The 18,709-nt window shown below is 36.9% G+C and overlaps 1 protein-coding gene across 3 annotated transcripts in view; it reads right to left on the bottom strand.

The window, feature by feature from the left end:
• mon2 (Mon2 homolog, regulator of endosome-to-Golgi trafficking) overlaps positions 1-15,283 on the bottom strand; it is a 66,839-nt gene extending 51,556 nt beyond the window's left edge. For all 3 annotated transcript variants that reach the window (XM_071582587.1, XM_071582588.1, XM_071582589.1), the window contains exons 1-9: positions 14,969-15,283; positions 14,426-14,557; positions 14,154-14,336; positions 12,589-12,828; positions 10,908-11,033; positions 10,371-10,568; positions 4,475-4,730; positions 2,026-2,176; positions 37-288 (exon numbers count right to left, since the gene is read on the bottom strand). In XM_071582587.1, coding sequence (XP_071438688.1) covers positions 37-288; positions 2,026-2,176; positions 4,475-4,730; positions 10,371-10,568; positions 10,908-11,033; positions 12,589-12,828; positions 14,154-14,336; positions 14,426-14,557; positions 14,969-15,088 — 1,658 coding nt within the window. In that variant the 5' untranslated portion in view covers positions 15,089-15,283. The remainder of the gene's footprint in view (positions 1-36; positions 289-2,025; positions 2,177-4,474; positions 4,731-10,370; positions 10,569-10,907; positions 11,034-12,588; positions 12,829-14,153; positions 14,337-14,425; positions 14,558-14,968) is intronic.
• Positions 15,284-18,709: the final 3,426 nt, after the last annotated feature.

Raw genomic sequence — 18,709 nt, 5'->3', positions numbered from 1 at the left:
AAACTAATGATTGATAGAAAAACTAAAATATACTACCTTGCATCAATTAGGGGACTCAGAGCAGCCAACAGCCCACACCAACTGGAATTTATTAGTTGGCAGTGCAATCGATTCTCCTCGTCTGTGGCAATATATTCTATTTGAGTGGGCTGCCCATCACCGCTGGGTAGAACACATTCAATTGTAATTGAAATGGACCTTATGATATCCAACAGACATGCATATGCGATGGATATTCCATATCCATCTGGAATGCAAGGGGGTTCAATCTTATCCAGCATCTCAAGGCTGAAATTATGAAACCAAAGTAAAAGGAATAAATTAAAGATTTATCCTTATATTTAACAAGATTGCATGCAATTTATCTAACAGGATAACTCAGAAAACCAACATAAAATTACATAAAAACTGCTAATGAATACTTTATGCATTTACTATATGCACTTTCTTAGTATTCAGTCAAATACTAATACAATATGTATCAACCAAAAGCAATGGTGTGCAACAATAGCTTACACACACAATGAATTTCAACATTTGATGAAACAGGGCGAGTCAGCATTACCTGATGGTTACTCCCTGAGTCAAAAATGTCAGGCAATGCTGACTCACTTTTTATGATAAAATGGGTGGTGCAGAAAAAGTAAATGCTCCAAATAGCAATCTGTACAATAAAATCTATATAATTCATGAATAAGTTAGTACACAACAATCGCAATATTTTAATTGTACATGATTTAGGATTAAGTAAACTCTCAATTATCTGTACTGTTATCTCTTCCCAGTACTTAGAAATTTTAATGAAATTAAAATCATTAAGATAATTACATTTTTTGAAATTTTGATACACTTTACGAAAAATACAAGTTTGAAATGCCTAGGCTTTCTTAAAAGCTTTTAATCTCCCAAAATCAAAATTTGTCAATAGCATTTAATATTTTAATTTACATTTGTGCAGTATCTATACTTTCCCATAATCACTTTCCTCGCATTCATAAGCACTGGAAATCCCATATTCTCCTCTAAGGCAAGCAAGTATATGGCTTCAATAGGCAACAAATACATCATCAACTATCTACAATGCATCATTTTAATTGGTACCATATAATTAATATGAATCTGAATTAGGAATACTTTCTCAATTCATCATTAGCCAGTATTTGTGTTTTTCTGGCTCTCTTAAAAATAGCCCATGTTTTATTGACCTTCAATTCAGGAAGGCAAAGACTTTGGCTTGGAGGCAAACACTGGCTCATTTCTATTTACTGAAATGGATTTGAATGGATCACACTCTTCTACATCACTCTTCCCACTCCTTCCTCCCTCATTATACTCCCAAAATGAGAGAACACCCCATGGGCTTGTGCACTCAACGTGAATGCTCAAACTGTTCGGGTGAATGATATAAGAAGCAAATTTCAGGGGAAATTTTACTTTTGTTAAGTTCACATTCTCTCTCCGAAAAAAATGTCCTTTATAGCTTAAAGAGTAAGATGAAATTTGAGAACTTCTTTTGAGAATATCAGGAACTAAGTGGCATTCATGGAAAACAATGGTAAGCAGATTTCTGAAGTCATAATTTCCTGTGAATTGCATGCTATTTCCCATCTTCCTTTTCATCGACAATCACAAACTCCAGGAAATTTGGACCTCTTTCAAAAAATCAATGAAATATTAAAACAATTGGTTTCCATTGCAAATATGAAAACGGTTTAAATTAAAAAAAAACAAACAGTGGGGGTAAATTCTGTGGGCATACATTTTAAGGTTTCACTGCAAGCACTTGCAAGAAATATCTTGTTTAACATGATGATGACGATAAATGTCAACTGTCAAAATATGTCAACTGAAAAGCGGCAACTTTTAAACATGGCTTTAGCGGTGGTTTTTGTAGTAATAAACAGAACATGAGCAGATTTTCCCATCTCTTTGCTCAGCTGTAATCAATAATGACTTGCATGCATAGAGTGAGTAACAGTGTGAACTTGTAGCACACCCATGCTCTTTTGGAGTCTCGACACTCACTATGTAGCCTTGGCCTGGCCACAGGGGAAAGTGGTGACCAGAGGCAGCCACACGCCACGGGAGAAGAAGCCCGGCTGAGGAGAGACACCAGGTCCCACTGGCATGCCAGCCAACAATGCTGGCGGTTGACCCTGGGCCACACTGGAAGACCCTGCAACAAACACCTTGTCACTTCAGTCTGTGGGCCAACAATGGGTGCAGGGTTGCCAGGGGAGTAGCTGCAAGCTCTTGAATAATTCAGCTGATTTACATTATGACCTGCAAGCAGCCAAAAGGGTGTACTTTGCTTCTAAACATGAGGAAGATGTAAATATTTGGGTTCCACATTTGAATTTCTTCACTCAAACACTGCTTCCTAATCAAATTAAAAAAAAAATTATTGCTAAAATGTTTTGTGTGAACAGTTTCATATTATTTTGCCATATTGTATTACTGGAATAACAAAATCAACACTATGCAATAACACCGACTAGGCTTTCAATCCATTAATGTACTTGAAGGTACATTTCAGCATCACAGTTATGTAGTTTACCTCTGTGAAGATTAAGGAAAACAACTTCCAACTTGTCTTCAACACACTCCCCCACAGAGCATATCACTAATTTCATATTTAAAGAAGCAGTAGTTTTTATGGGAGGCGACCGACAGCTAAGGTCATTTGCACTAATAGGGATGGATGTGAAAGGAAGGGTGGAGAGAAACCCGGTGTTGGCATTAGCCTACTCTTGTCAAAAGGCGCCAAGGAGTCCGCAGTTTATCATCCCATCCGACGGACATCGTACTCCCTCAAAGTGCTCTCCGCAAAGCACCTGAAGTAGGGATTGGGAAACCATTGTTAAACATTTGCTGTCCCCAGGATTTGAACCTGGGCCCTCTTGGCGAGAAGCCTGTATGTTAACCACTGCAACATCCCAAACCCCCATATTAAAAGAAATATTATAGCAGTCTCAATTATAACTATCCATCAGGACTTTTTCTACCACAAACATAAGAAATAACGGCCGTTTCATTCTTCCCGTAACACAAAAGAAATGCTTGACTGCCATTGTAAGGAACTCATGACAGAATATCGACGCATCAGTATTCTGTCACAATTTGGCACCTTACAACCTTCCTTTCCCATTCCAGTGACAGTTACAGTGGAAGTTTCAACCACTTCAGAGCACATGAACTAATTTTTACTCATATCTGCATTCACTTGATCCACATTCTGCTCCCTCTATTCTCGTACCATATTTCCTCCTAAATCATATTTTCATTTCACCTCTCCTTTCACCTAAATTCCAGTCCCCCACCACTATCAAATGTTTCCTTCCATGATATTTCCAATCATTTTGCCCATTTGATCAAATACGCCATCTACTTTTTCCACTCTATGACTGCTTGTGGGCATATCCACCTGGAATACCACTAGATTGGCTGGGTCTGCTTCTGTTCCTACAAATAATAATCCATCATTAACTAGCTAAATATACTTATCTCCAGGTTCCTATGAATCACTATGGCTACCATATGTTGACTCTCCGGCCCTCTGCTTTGTATTAATCAATAATTATCACTACCATATTGGCCACACCCTTCCCTCTTATTTTGCACAGGGCCCACCACGTCTATACTTCCTCTATCATCCTGTTCCCTAACTTCCCCGCCCTCAGCATCCCCCTAACGTTCAAAGCCCATATTTTCAAGATGGTATTCCTCATGTGTCTTCTTTTTTGATGCTATCCACTTTCACGTGATATGGTATCATTTGAGCACAGATTTAGGCATAAGACTAAAACAGATTGACTACAAGTCAACTGTCACTAATTTACACTACTTTGCTATCACACCAACAAAGTTATAATGACTTTATTATTGTACTTCATGGCAATTTTTCCCTCTCCTCATTACTGTCCTTAACACCAAAAGTTACCATTTACTTATAATGACAAGTCATTTTTTTTGACTTGGCACAAAATTTTGCACATCCTGATGGAACTAATTTTTCACTGAAAATGACAGCTAAGCTAAAATTTAGTTTCTTAGATGGTTAACTATGTAGATTTAAAAGGAATAAAAAGATATTGACCACAAACACCATAAAACTTACATTAATCCATAATTTATACTTATTTCCCTTATCTCCCGAAACAACCCGAGGAAATTTAACGGTACGTATTCACAGCCATTCATTCTTGAAGGAATAGGTACTTCAAAAGGTATGTTAAATCTTTACATAGAGGCCCTCACACCCCATTGTTTTTCTTTCTGGGCTTTATTCCTGCTTCAAACCTGGGAGACTCAAAGAGATCCATTTTGAAAAGCATATGCCTACCCTGAGAAGACCAGTAGAAACTGACCAAAATCCTAATGGATATCAACAATATTGCCCCACCAAGTTTAACTTAAGGTCCTGCTCTTCTCCCTCAAGTAATGTTAGTCCAAGAAGTACAAATTCAGCCCTTACCTGAGCTACCTGGCTGACCCAGCAATTGTGGATTCACAAAAAGTGACTGCACGTAAGCTCCCAGGGAGTTTACAATATCTTGGAATATGTTAGTGGCATGTGCTTTGAGGTCATAACATTCACAAAATGACTTAAGGAGTTCTGGCTGGACTGTCATTTTATGTAGCACCTCTAATGCCAATGACCGCTGCCAAACAGGTTTGTCTGGATCCAAAAATTTCACTATCAGTGACAAAAATATTTCACACTCCGTAACCTGGAATTGGAAAATATGTACAAATCAGAATGATACAGAATCATGAACAAGAATGTCCTTTCAAGATTTCAATGCAATGCAGGAGTTACAATCTAAATGAACATTTCTTGAGTGACACCGCTTAGGTCAAGTGACCAATGGGAATTAATGCACAGCAGGTTTTCATTCCAAGATTGCCAAGTTACTTAGAGAATAAAATTAATAAATATTCTTCAGATACTGAATCACTTCACGTTAAATAAATGACCACTCAGGAAAAGAGCAATTGTACATAGTCTAAACTACTGGAAGTAGACAGCGAACATTTTCACAAAATTTGACCATGCTGGGATATTGTCACAGAATTCAATGCTGATCTTTAAAGAAAAATTTGGATTTTCCTATGAATGCCGGTAATGTGGAATTTACAAAGTTAAAATGAGGAATTTCTAAAAAAAAAGTGGTTGATAAATGAAGTATATATCAATAAAATACTTTAAATACTAATATTTCCTACTTGTCAAAGCCATTGGTTGCCAGTTTTTTCAGAATATACTTCCTAAAATTAGGAGACTTGTTCAAATGAATAAATAAGCTATTTTCCCAACAAAAATATACTTCCAATTTATACATCGTACTAATGCTCACACTGCGTTTACGAAAATTCCCTATGTAATCTTTAAAAGAGATGAAACTGCTACACTAGCATTTCATACATTCACTTTTAGGGCTCTCACTACTATATAGTCCCCCCGAATTCACATCTGAAGCATTTCCCGCCCAAATACCGATTCGTAGAGATTAAACATTAAGTTCTGAGTACCCATATGAAGCACCCATGGATAGTCAGAACTGCAGGCTGACATTTCCCCTCATGAACAGAGTCCCACCTTTGGAAGTTCTATGGATAAGAAGTGGGTGTGTCACCAAATATCACCATCTGGCCTGTCTCCTCTTTCACTCTTGCCCTACTAAGCCATGTCCCCTTATGGCTTCTCCCTCACTTTTCACTCTCTACAGAGCCAGCCCCAAAAATATGGATCACTATGCTCATGGTCTTTTCCAACTCAAAAGGTCTTATTCATGAAGTGTGTGCCTCAGGGACAGTGTGAATGGTGTATTTTAAGTTGGAGTCCTTGAAAAGCAGCAGAAAAGAGTACACAGCATCAGAAAGGGGATCTTTGCCAACTGGAGGCTGCACCAATACAACACACACTGCCTTCCTCGTGATTGAGTACCTGGCCAGGTGCAAGGTGGCAACATTACCCTGGCTACTCTACAGCCCCAATGTGGCACTGCCATATTTTTTGTTCCCAAGAACTAAAAGGAGCCTGAAAGGAAACCATTTTGGAACAATGGATAACGTCCAAGAATACCCACAAAAGTTGCCAACTTTTTTGGATTGAAGTAACTTTTGAAGATTTTATTCTGAAACATTTCAGACATGTACGAGCAATCAAAATTACAATAAATGTTGCAATTTTGCATGGGTAACAGGAGAAAGAGTGTTAACTATGATCATATGTTTTTTAAAAAAAATTAACTTTACATACTCTCATTGCCCAAACCTGAGGAAGCTCGAGGATCAAATGTCACTTCATTTGCAATAAAAATGTAATGCACAACATGCCAATCAGTCTCTGAGACCATCTACACATTTTTTGCTTATCAAAATGACCGGTTGTACAGAACATCTATTTACCAACTTTGTATTTTGCATAGCTCACTTTTGAATTATTGTGAAGGTCAAACCAAATTAAATAAAAAGCTTGTATTTCTAAATCAGTAGGGCTACAAAGAAAAGAGATATAGAGAATAATACTTAGTCCCATTTTAGCTAGATTCACTAAACAAACAAGAAATAAATTTGATTCTAAAAGTTTATTATGCAGCCAACATTTTTGAAAAATTACAATTTTAACTAACAGAAAAATTGAAGAAAATGTGAAGCAGTAGATCTGAAAGACTAAAATTGACCTGAAAACTAACATTCAACTTTATTCCTTTTTGATACAATGCAAAATTGAAAAGTTTTTCTTAGGCTTGAATTTAAGCCAACAGTTGGTTTTTTCAATTGTAAATTGTGACAAAAAACATAGGCATATTCAGGAAAATAAGGTAATAAGGCAAATGGTAAAAATATAAATTATGTAAAGCATGTAAAATAATATTAACCTAGGCATCTCAAACTCATATTGGTGCTATAAAATAAATGGGCAGTAAATGTTTTTATCAATTTTGTGCAAATGGGAAAGCTGAATAAAGTACAACCAGATGTGTCAGAGGAGTCAATGAAAAGACCTGTAGGCATCCTTCAATGTAATGCATTAAGTGTTTCAAGGAAATGACAGAAAAATCTATATGCTCAGTAATCTGCTGAAGTTTACACATATTAAACCTGAAGATGGGTGAAGCAGCCTGAGAAGTCTGATTTGGGCCACTGAATGAACCTATCACCTCTTGGAACCAACTTAACAGGGTGGGAGGGAGAAGCTAAATGATTATGGAGTGCAGAATCACGCAGACCAAGGAATGTAGAAGACCAGATCATGAAGATTCAAATATTATGCTTAAAAAATAATAAGAGTAAATACACGGAAGATGTAAGAAGACATATTCTAGTGAACTTAATTCATTAGAGACAGGGATTACTGGGTAAGCAGTGATCCAAAAAAAATGCCAAGCATTGCCCCTGCAAAAAGCAACACAAGAAAAACACCATAAGATTACTATTGAGATTCTTATGAACATAAAAATGGCCATGTTGGATTGGTTGCATAAAAGTCTTTAGGTTTATGCTACTGATGGGTTTAAGAACTTAATTTATATCCTGTTACAGCAACTGCTTTCACATTTATATTTATGTGTAGTACATTACTTATGGTACAGCAACTATCTCTGGAGAATTGCTGGAGACATTCTGCAACTTTGGCTAACACCAAGCCAAACAGCCAAACAAGACCCATTATACCCATCCGCAAAGTAGTATTCACCCAACTTCTCTCCAGGGCAAAAATTACCAAAAAAAAAACATTTCAGGATTTACAGAAAAGTCCACTAAAAGGTATTTCATAAATTGACCATTGTTAAGCTCATGACTTCAATATAGACACCCACAACAGAAAATACACAACTGCATGATTTTCTGACTTAATATTTACCACAACCACAGTGAAAAAGCAGAGCCCATGCAACATAGTTCCCCAAGCTCTCTCTGCATTCTACTGGCTTTAAAAGCTCTAGCATTATATACTGCGTGTGACACATGTGCTCCATCAGCAACCTAGGAGCCACTATGGAGAATTTTGCAGGCATTTTTCGGTGACAACTGAATTAAAGTTAGTAATTTATTCATTTGACTGCACCTGAAAAATTTTGCAACCCCTTCCTTGGAAATCACATTCCAGTTGGGTCGGCCACCCCTTCATTTAATAAGTTTACATAGGGTCTTTCCCATACTTAGAAATGTGATGAAATTTCCAAAGGAGCCCACTTACGTTTTCTTATTTATTGCTACCTGATGGACTGCATGCAAGTCAAATTTCCCCAGCAACTGCCAGTCAAAATTTTCATAGTTTCCCTAAGAGCAATAGCAAAACTGGATCGGCACTTTCATTCCAGAATGACTAGCACGAAGAGAAATAATAAAAGAACTAAAAGAAGGTGAATGATATACACCACATAGTGATGGAAAATAAAATATTCATTGAACTTTCTTAACTGGTTGCAGGAAGGGGTTGGGATATCGAAAGCTTCTGGGCAGATAAGAGCCTTGGAACAAGGTGAAGCTCTTGAACAAGCGATAAGTAGCAGACCGTGGCTAATCAAAGGCATCAACAATTAATATATGCACCTAAATTAAAGTATTTTGAAAAGTTGAGGGATGACACCAATGGGGACTATTAGTGTTATCTTCACTTAGTAGATCTCTTGAAGAAATAAAAAACACAAAATTTATACCTGATCAGTGATACTCTTCCTCTGTGTTCATTAATTTTATGAATCAAGCAAATCAAGTGATTTAAAAAAATGGATAAAAGAAAACTCAGTGCTGATCACACATTACTTTCTAAAAGGCAAGTCACCTCAAGAGACGAAAATGCCATAAAATCGATAAACATTGTGGTGAATGCATGCCTTTGATTCAAAGGTTTATAAGTGGCTACAAAGTTTTTGGATCAGCACAAGTGTTGCAGACCATTCTGGATGGCCTGTTGACGCTTCTACTCCAGCAATCATCGACCAAATCAATTATATGGCAATGGATGATAGAAGATAGAAGGTGCGGGACATTAATGCCACAACGCATCTCCAAACCATGAGGAAGCAATACACAAGATGGGTTCTACGACCACTGACAGTTGTCTAAAAACAAAATTGAGTGACTTGTCCCAAGGCTGGTTTGCAGCCGTTTCAGCAAAATCCACAGGACTTTCATCATTATTTCATCACTGCGGACAAAGCATAGATACAACACTGCATCCAGGGAACAGTCCATGAAATAGGTGGCCAGTGGGGAGCCTGCACCAAAAAAGGCAAAGACTTCCTTCAGCTGCGAAGGCTATGACAACTACTTTTGTTTGGATTTTCAATGAATAATCTCTAATGGCTATTTGGGAAAGGGTTAAAATATAACAGGTTTCTATTATTAATGGTTATTAGATAATTTGAAAACTGAGCCATAGGAAAAACGCCCACGATTGGCCCACAAAGAAATCCCTTCCCATCATGACAATGTACACACTAAATCCAGCGCAGCTGCGGCCATAAAACTAAAAAAGGTGATGATTCCAACTCATTTCCGATCCCACCTATTCTCCAGATTTGGCTGCCTTTGACCACTCGATTTGGCAGGGAACTCTTCTCCATTACGAAGAGATGGCTGGCAGTAAGGGAATTTATTTAAACGAGGTGAATGCGAAAATTAATGCAGGCTTGGCAGGGCTGGAACAATCATACTATTTGGAAGGATCAACACATTGGAGAAGCACTGGACTAAATTTTGAGTCCTCACAAGGAGCTATACTGATAAATAAAAAGGCTTTTCCCAAAAAAATTTACTTCTTTTCATTTTTTCATCGAATTTCAAAAACAGCTTGGTAACTATGTAACAGTGCATAACAGGCGCCATAAATATATAATTTAATCAGTAATGGTCATGCTGCCTTGTGCTTATCTTAGATGACCATTAGCAAGACTCCAGAAAAGAAGAAAATCTACACGACTTTTGTCATGAAGCAAATTCACAACATAATGTCCACAGACTTTAGTCACACTGTATTTCATGTTACCGAGGGCTGTCATATTGTGGAGTGAATTTCCCCCATGTTGATGAAAGTTTCAGCAACGTAATGAGTCATGTGCTATGCCTGGCCTCTTTTTTTCTGGAGAAGATAACAGCCTGTACCATAATGCCTTTTTCACAGCAATAGTGCACTCAAATTTATGCAAATAAACCACACTATAAATCATTTGAGAGATTTACGGCTAGCTTAGTAGGCAGACACTGCCTTGCTTTAATAACCCATGTAATTTCAGGGAAAAGTATTTCCTTAACCTGTAACATGCCACTTGTCAGTGAAAAAGCCCCAAATGATAAAGTGAAAATTTAAAAGTAAGTAATTTTTTGAGAAAACATGACTACTTTGCAATTACACTTACCAAAAGACTGTGGTATTTCTGAATTAAAATGGACACTACTCGAAGAAGCCTCATACTAATTGGAAAATATGGCTTGTCCAAAGGCGTTGCTGGCTGAAGATTTGCAGGAACAGTATTACGGTATTTAATATTGGGTGAAAATAATTTGATAACAAGTGCACACACACGCTCCTTCAGTAAAAAACAGAATTCAGGATGCTGAAAAATAAACAAATAACACAGTATTAAAAAATATCATTTGTTATTTGAAAGCAAAGAAACTAAGCATCCTAAAAATGTATGGTATATTTACTTTTTCATCAACACTAATTCTACCAATACCCCTCTCTTACTGTTCCACAATTGATAAGAAAATTAAGGGCCACTGACACAGGTTACAACCATCGGCTTTGCAGCCTGCAGCACTTGAGTCAAAATTCTTTTGATTGAGCGCTCTTCAATAGTTGAGGAAATGCCATAAAAGTGGCCCACTAGTTTTTATTGTACATGGAAAATACACTACAGAGCACAGGCAAAAAGGAGTCCAGGAGTCCATACCTCAAAAAATACAGATGAAAAACTGGTCAAGACTGACTCCAGCAGTTCAAGCCCAAAGGTGCGTGTCATTTCAGTCATGCCAATGAGCCAATACGGCTGATCAGCATTCACCAGCTGAACTAAATCCTGTTCAAAATAAAAGGAGTCACGACATGAATATAAATTCAAGTCCACACAAAGCAATGCTCATGACAACCTGCTTACCCAATGTCCACCTAACCAAAACAAAACAATTTTCAATTTATCGTATTTTCAAATATTATCATTCAATTATGACGAATTCTGAATTTAATTTCCCCAAATTTATTTTCATTTGCTGCACTGAATTGCTCCTTAAGTTTTCACAGCTTTTTACCCTACTTCATTATATTTTTTTTATAATTTCATTTCATTGCAAAGGAAGAGCATCAATATTTTTGAGTGATGCATGAAACAATCACATTCTCTCGGCAGAAAATGCTACAAATTTTTTCGGAAGAGATGCAAGGGATGACAGCAATTCTCAAAATATTTTAGCCCTTACATCTCCCATTCATTGGATTTCCTCTGATTTATGTCCAAAAATAGACTTTTAGAACTTAAAACTAACATCAGCATTTAATTTCAATTATGTTTGCGTGGGCCTCAAATAAAAGCTCCCCAATTTTCAGATTTGTTTCTTAATACACTGGACATGGTCCTTAAAAGGTAATTGCATATCAAGGGACAATTGAAAGTACACTAAATGAACGCCATGTAATGTACCAGAGGCCTTGCCACTCCACCATTCAATACAAAAAACTGTACACTCGGCAGTTAAAAGATATCTTTAAACAGCATAAAAATGAGGGCATGCACATCCACAAAAATCACAGCTTGAGGCCGTATTTCATGCCTGAAGGTATATACAGAATAATTGATTTGAAAACCAGTAAAGACAGTCCCTTTAAAGGCCAAACTAATACCAATATTTTGATCAGTTAAAAAAAAGACCTAATATGAACCTTCAATGCTTTTGCCAGGTTTCATTCATTTCAGAGGCAACAAAAGATTTGCCCATTGACAATTGCACATCAATATTACAATAAAGTTTTCTACATGCCGAGCAATCTTTCATCGTATCATAGCGATTAGATTCAGCAATAATGTTGGCAGTGAGAAAGAACTTTTTATCAGTAACCAACTATATATATAAACTGTTCATCAATAACCAATAAAAACCATCAAGAGCTCTCCAAACAGAATTATTCCCAAATTACTACTTCATTTCTGTAAATAATGAGAAGATATGCACAATTAATCAATGCTATTGAAATTTATCAAAATTTTCTCAGGCAGATTTTGAAATGATGAGAGCCCAAATTCAAATTATAGAATGTTTTCACTAATAGTAATCATCATGATTTCTTTCAATTATTGTTCAAATGAAATGATCAACTAATCTGGTGATACCAAAAAAGTCCATTTGCAACAATGTAACTATTTTCTTTCAAACTTTTATAAATGAGAGAATAGGAGTTATCCGATGATGGCAATCTGTTTTTAAACAGTTGGCATAAATTAATTCAATTGGATAGCATACCAGTGTTCACAAAAACATCTCCACCTTGCCCAAAATGTGACGACCACCTAAGTTCTAACGTTAAAGATATTTAATGTACAACAGAACAAACATGTACAAAGACAACTCAACAACATTCACCTGAAACATCAAATATGCATCGGCAGCACATGGCCTCAATCCTTTTGGGGCGACATTACTTGGAATTTTAAGTTCTTCTAACTGGACATCACGTTGAACTGTATCCTTCTCGTGGAAATAGTTGTCTTCTGCAACTACCCGTTCAAATACGAGTGAAACAAGCTGCCTCACAGTTGCACCAGCTGTGTTGATAGTGGTTGAGTCCTTAGTGAAATGCAAACGAAAGCAAAGGACCAAATTCTGGAATACAAAGTGAAGTACGCATTGAGATGTAATTAGAACATGACAAAAAACTACTCACACTCAAGCAAATGGAGTTTACAAGGTAAATTTTGCAACTCTGAACTAACTGCTTCAAACAACCCTAATTTATCATCACCTCCTCAATCTTATAAACAAATCAAGATTTTCTTGTCCTTCAATGGCCTCAAGCTCCAAGGCAATTGCTTCCTGGCAAGATGACGATCAAAGCATTCAAGTAAAACATGGATCTCAACTTTGGGAAATATAACTCATTTTGCTCTGATTGATGATGCTTGCGGCCCTAATGCCCCTGGGGTGTCCTTCCTTTACGTCTTTTATGGGTTATATCAGCCGAGTGAATACAGAATCCAGGACAGAGGCATGGCTAAAAAATCGCAAACCTTGCATCGGCATGATGCACTTGGCTGCTAACTAAACAACCCAACAGAGAAAAATCATTCATCAAATGCTAACTCTTCAAATCTCCTGAACCAGTTGATGCTATGAAGGCTGTCCCTAAAGATGAAGTCTCCCTTGCCAGCAAAACTCTTGATTGCCATTCCTCCTTTAAATATTTTATAGTTGATGTGTTATCCCACATTAGATACATCTGCTTCAATGTTCCATTAATGAAATATCTAATGGCCCTCTCACTACTTGCTGTAACCTCCACTTGTGCTCATTTAACATCAGTTGTTCCACAATAAACCCACTTAATCACTTAAATTAAACCAGTCAACATATTAATATTATTGTGCAAATGCCTCACCAGTACTGCACACTTTTTTAACACTTCCAAACAGCACAAGCATATGCTCTTAAACTTGACCATATAAAAAATACAATTTAATTTTCCGGTTGAAAGAGTGTATAACGAACAATCATTAGAACCCCTGCAACAACAAATGTAGGTGAAATATGGCACATTTTGATCAGACATTCTACTCTTTAGTATATAAATGAAGACTAGAAGTACAGTTGTAAGGAGCTAATCAGGGAGGGCCTGTGACACCAAGATTAAAATCACTCTCTGGTTCACCAAACCTAACTATACACAGTCCATGAGATTTTACATACACCAGTTTCAATTGGGAAACCATAATCACTCATAAGGGACACTACCACCCCGAATGCCATATAGGCTTCACAACAGAGTTGCTAATTATAACCTTAAGTGCCTTTTTATAATCGTCACTGGTTACCATACACGAAACTAATTTTAGGGGCCGACATCTCCGAAAGGAGCTTAACTTGATGAGTTTTTCTTCGCTAAACAGTCTCAGATTAATGACTGACAGTTTATAAATATACCTTCAACTTACCCGCGCTAAAGTATCCCCATGCACTATTGTGTTCGTAGTTAGGAGTAAGGTGACTGTCTGCAAAACTTTTACCTCTTCCACGCCTGACTCCATTAGTATCCACAAGGTATCAGTTATGTAACGGGCTCCTTTTTGATCAACAGTTTGTTGCATCATGAGCCGCTGAATGATGCCCAAACATAACTGCAACAAAATCAGGAATGATGTCATGTTAAGGGTTAAACTAATCACAAGAACGCCCCCATTCATAGAGCACCACTCTCAGAACTTACTCGAACGATTTTAGTATCCTTGGTTTCACACCCTTGCACCAGTGGGTACAATATTTGGTTAACTATGTAAAACACAGGGGTTTGGGGATTGGCAGCGGCATTCCTTAATTTAACAATTCCTTCTTCGCACGACTGCCGATTTAAAAAGAAATAAGTGAAGAACAATTAAGACAGGATATGATTGATGGGCTACAACTAGTAAATTTCAACTGCCGCTCTATGATATCAATTGGAAAAATTTCATTCCCTAATATATTATGTATGCGGTTCCTTAAGGTGTACTCCGGTCTCATTGCAAGTACTTCCCACAGAAAAACAATGGGTCGTGTCAATTCACACTCATGACACAATCGCTACACTTAAGCTAATAGCATACATTTAGATATGATATAGGCTTTAATTTACAATACCAAAGGTTTAAAAACCGATAATCTTTCGTTTTACATTTAAACTAGCATCAGTTCGCGGAAGAAACAGCAGCCGTAAATGACAACACACAGAGAATCATCGCGAAAAGTTTGAATGAAACTAAGAACAACATACCTCCTTTATTTGAGGATACTTTTTCTTAGTTTCTAATGACACATTTTTTAAGTCGTTTTGCAATGCATCCAGAAATTTTTGAGCAACATCGCTCCCTGTCGTTCCGCCCACAAACGCCATCGTCTCTGAAGAATTTTCGGGTAATGTAACACCTTCTCCCTCCTTAAAAAATTACTTAATATGCTTAAAGGAGCTATGCCATTATACACTTTTAGGTTCGCAGGCAACAAATAAACATTCTTCCACATTCCAACCCCATAACGTAGGATTCGGGTGAGTTGGCACCATGGATAATAAACCTGTGCCAATGGTACAGTTGAGTACGTTGAGATCGTTGAGACACACAACGTTTAAATACGTAAACAGATTAACAGATGACGATCGCTTGATACGATCGCCGCGACTTTGCGGAGTACGCTAAAAACTAAGGGCCACCATTAGTTTTAGTATATATGCTAATAAAAAGAAGGCTTTTACAATAGAGGTCCTGCCTTTAAGTGACCGACTCAATAAATGGGTGTAATGTTTTAGTTATTGCACTAAAAGTTGGCAGTTGTCCATTAGCATCCCTAGGCAACGGTCCGAGTTGTGCGAACACCACTCTGGCGCTGAAACACCAGGTCAGAATAGTGAATTTGTTCAAGCCGAGACCGCTGCCGTTTCGATACGTCATTTGCTCATGCGCGGACAGCAAAACCGCCACAATCAAATGGACTTTGACGCAAGAGCATTGTTGGGGTGCGCTTTCCTAATCGATAGTTATCAGGACAAGGTAGTTGTAGTGATGAGGATGGATTTTTCTTCATCAAAAAGGGATGAAAATGATGAATTTTGTTATATTCGCTGTAATAGTTGCAAGTAAAGTACCTGTCGCACGTTCAGAAATCAACACTATTTCCTGCATACATGACTATGTCGGTAGAGTAATTCCGCAAGAGTCCTCGCAGAAGTTAAACTGAATTTATAGTAAACATTTTTATTTGCTTATTGTGCTATTATTGAGGACTGCGTATTAGCGTGGTATATCCAGTAAACGAAGCCTCTTCTCAAGTATTTATGAGGCAGATGAGCTAGAAAATTTTACGATATGCAATTGATTGAATTCACCTGGGTAATAAATAGGTTAAATTTACATACTAAAGGCCTAAGTTTTATGTGACCTTTGCAATTTAATCGATTTTTTGCGTCCATGCCCTTCATAAATAAATAACCAGAAAGATTTAAAAACATATTAATAAATCTTGGACTCATCAGAGAAAATTTGCATTAATGTGTACATACATTCATTATTTGATATCATTGGTTATGTTGACTAAATAAGAGCAAGTTATATATGTTTCAAAATCAACTGAGCTGTACTCCTTGCAGGTGAGAGATGAGGTAAGTTTGGCAGCGCTGATCCGAAATGTAATCAAGGAACTATGACAGTTCTTTTAGTCCGACGAATGGGGAGGGAAAGATTCAAGCGATCGAGACCACACAGCAAGAATGCATTACACCTTTTTCAAAGGATTATTGAAATGGTAAGAAGCACTTGTTGTGGCAAAGGTTGCGAAAGCCACATTTGTTTTTATAAACTGTGCGAATTTCCTAGACAGGGAAGTTTGAGCATAATTGCAGACCTATGTAAATATATATAGGTATATGTATAATCTAATTCACACATTCTGTAAAAGGAAGTTTCCATTTCAGCCCAAAGTTATTGCAGCTATGTACTTTATTTTATGAATTTCAAATGTATTTCTGTAAAATAGTTTATGCGTACTAAGAATATCTATATTGACAGCTTTAAGAAAACATATAAATGGCTACACCATACAATGCTAAAATGTTATTTGATTGACTATTATAGTTGTAATAAGGGTGGCATGGTTTAGCTAAAAATATTTGGACCCTATTAGTGAATAAAGAATAAGTATACATTTGCACATAAATTGCATGATAGAGGAAGGGTGAAGGGATAAAAATGTAGATGGGAGGGAAAGGGAAGTACAGCTTTCAGGGTCAATCGTTGGCTGTTGGGGTTTGTTATGGTAAGGGGGGATCCCCCTCTGTGGGGATCACTGGATATGAAAGAGTAGCATACATATAGGAGGTCGGAGTGGGAGGAATACAAAATATCATTAGCAAGTGCATCCTTGCCATGGACACAAAACTTCCTACTCGCTCCAATGCATCAAGTCTGTGGCCTTTACTTTCACAATGGAGAATTTCAATCTCAAAGTCACTTTTGTGGTCTTTTGAGTTTGATAAGGTGCTTTGCAAAAAGGGATATTATGTTCCTATCATCTACAAATCTTAGAAGCTCCCTAATTATTTCTTTGAATTTCCATCCCATTTGCCTAATTTATTTAGTGGAATATTCCAAGCTCTTCAATTCATTATTCAACTGCATTCCACTCTACTTGTCTTAGGGAACTTTGTCTTTAGCGTGTGAGATTAGGTTCTTAAGGCATGAATTTTTGTAAAAGGCAAATTTAATTTTATCTTTTGGTAATTTATTCATTGCTTTTTGAAAAATATTCCCTAGATAGAGAATTTGTTGCCATTTGGCAGTAGGATCTTTTATATATTCAGGGATCTAAATGTTGTTTACTGCTATTTTAGTAAGTTTCTTGCAATAAAGTTTATTTATTAGTTCTTCTTTATAGCCATTACTAACTGCTTTCGATTTAATTAAGTTAAGTTTCCTATTTATATTTGAATCTGACATAGGAATAGAGGCTAATTGGTGGTTCATTGCATGAAATGCCAGAAGCTTTTAGGCAAAGCAATGCCTTGAAATAGAAATAATTATTTGGTTCGCATGCATTTTCTTCCAAAAAATGGAGAACACCAATCCATCTTTGTCTTTGGAAAGGGATTGGTGGAGGAAATATGGGGAAACTTTTATCTCTTTTTCACATGTGAATTGCGCATTAGAGTGGAGAGAATTTATATGTACAAAAAACTTTCCTATCTGCCTTTTGAAACTGTCTATGCACAAAAAATGTCTATGCATCATCGATATATTTTAACCAATAAAATACAGTATTAATGAGAGTGTGAACTGAGGGAAACAAAACTATTTCAAAATGGTCCATATTAATATTGGCCAGGAATGATGTCAAGGTAAGTCCATGGCTAAATCAATGGGTTGTTGGAAATATGTACCATTAAAAATTAAATAATTTAGGGAAAAACTCATCTTTAGTAATTAACAGAGTTCACTAATAACAGGCACTGGGATGAATTTCCAGAAGATGATGTCCTTGGTGAGGATCGTAGCTGCCATGGGATGAACAGTGGCAAAAATGTCTTGGCATTAGCCAGGAAATCCTTGATCATTCAAATGATGACTGAAACTTTTAAACAACAATCATCACAGGCAATGGAACCTGCACCCATAGTTATGATACAGAAAACAAAGCCCAGGCTTCACAGTGGAAGGGACCATCTTCTCCATGACCCAAAAAAGCTTAGATGATCGAATGTGAAGGTGATGCTGATGTTATCTTCGATTGCAAAGGGAATATTTATTATTAATATGTCCTCAAAGAACAAAAAGTGAATGGGCAGCACTATATAAAGGTTATGACAAGGTTAAGACATGCCATGTTGTAAAAGATACCACTAATGTGGAAAAATAAGTCTTGGTGGTGGCAACATGACAATGCACTATTGCACACATCATTGGTTGTTAATGAGTTTTTGGCCAATAATAATAGTACATCAGTGATCCCCAGCCATCCTAATTCCTGG

This window comes from Hetaerina americana, unplaced genomic scaffold, assembly GCF_022747635.1.
Source record: "Hetaerina americana unplaced genomic scaffold, ioHetAmer1.1.p SCAF_12, whole genome shotgun sequence".
In the NCBI taxonomy this organism is placed as follows: domain Eukaryota; kingdom Metazoa; phylum Arthropoda; class Insecta; order Odonata; family Calopterygidae; genus Hetaerina; species Hetaerina americana.
Note: the sequence above shows the minus strand (reverse complement) of the source record. Positions and strands in the feature narration are given on the sequence as shown.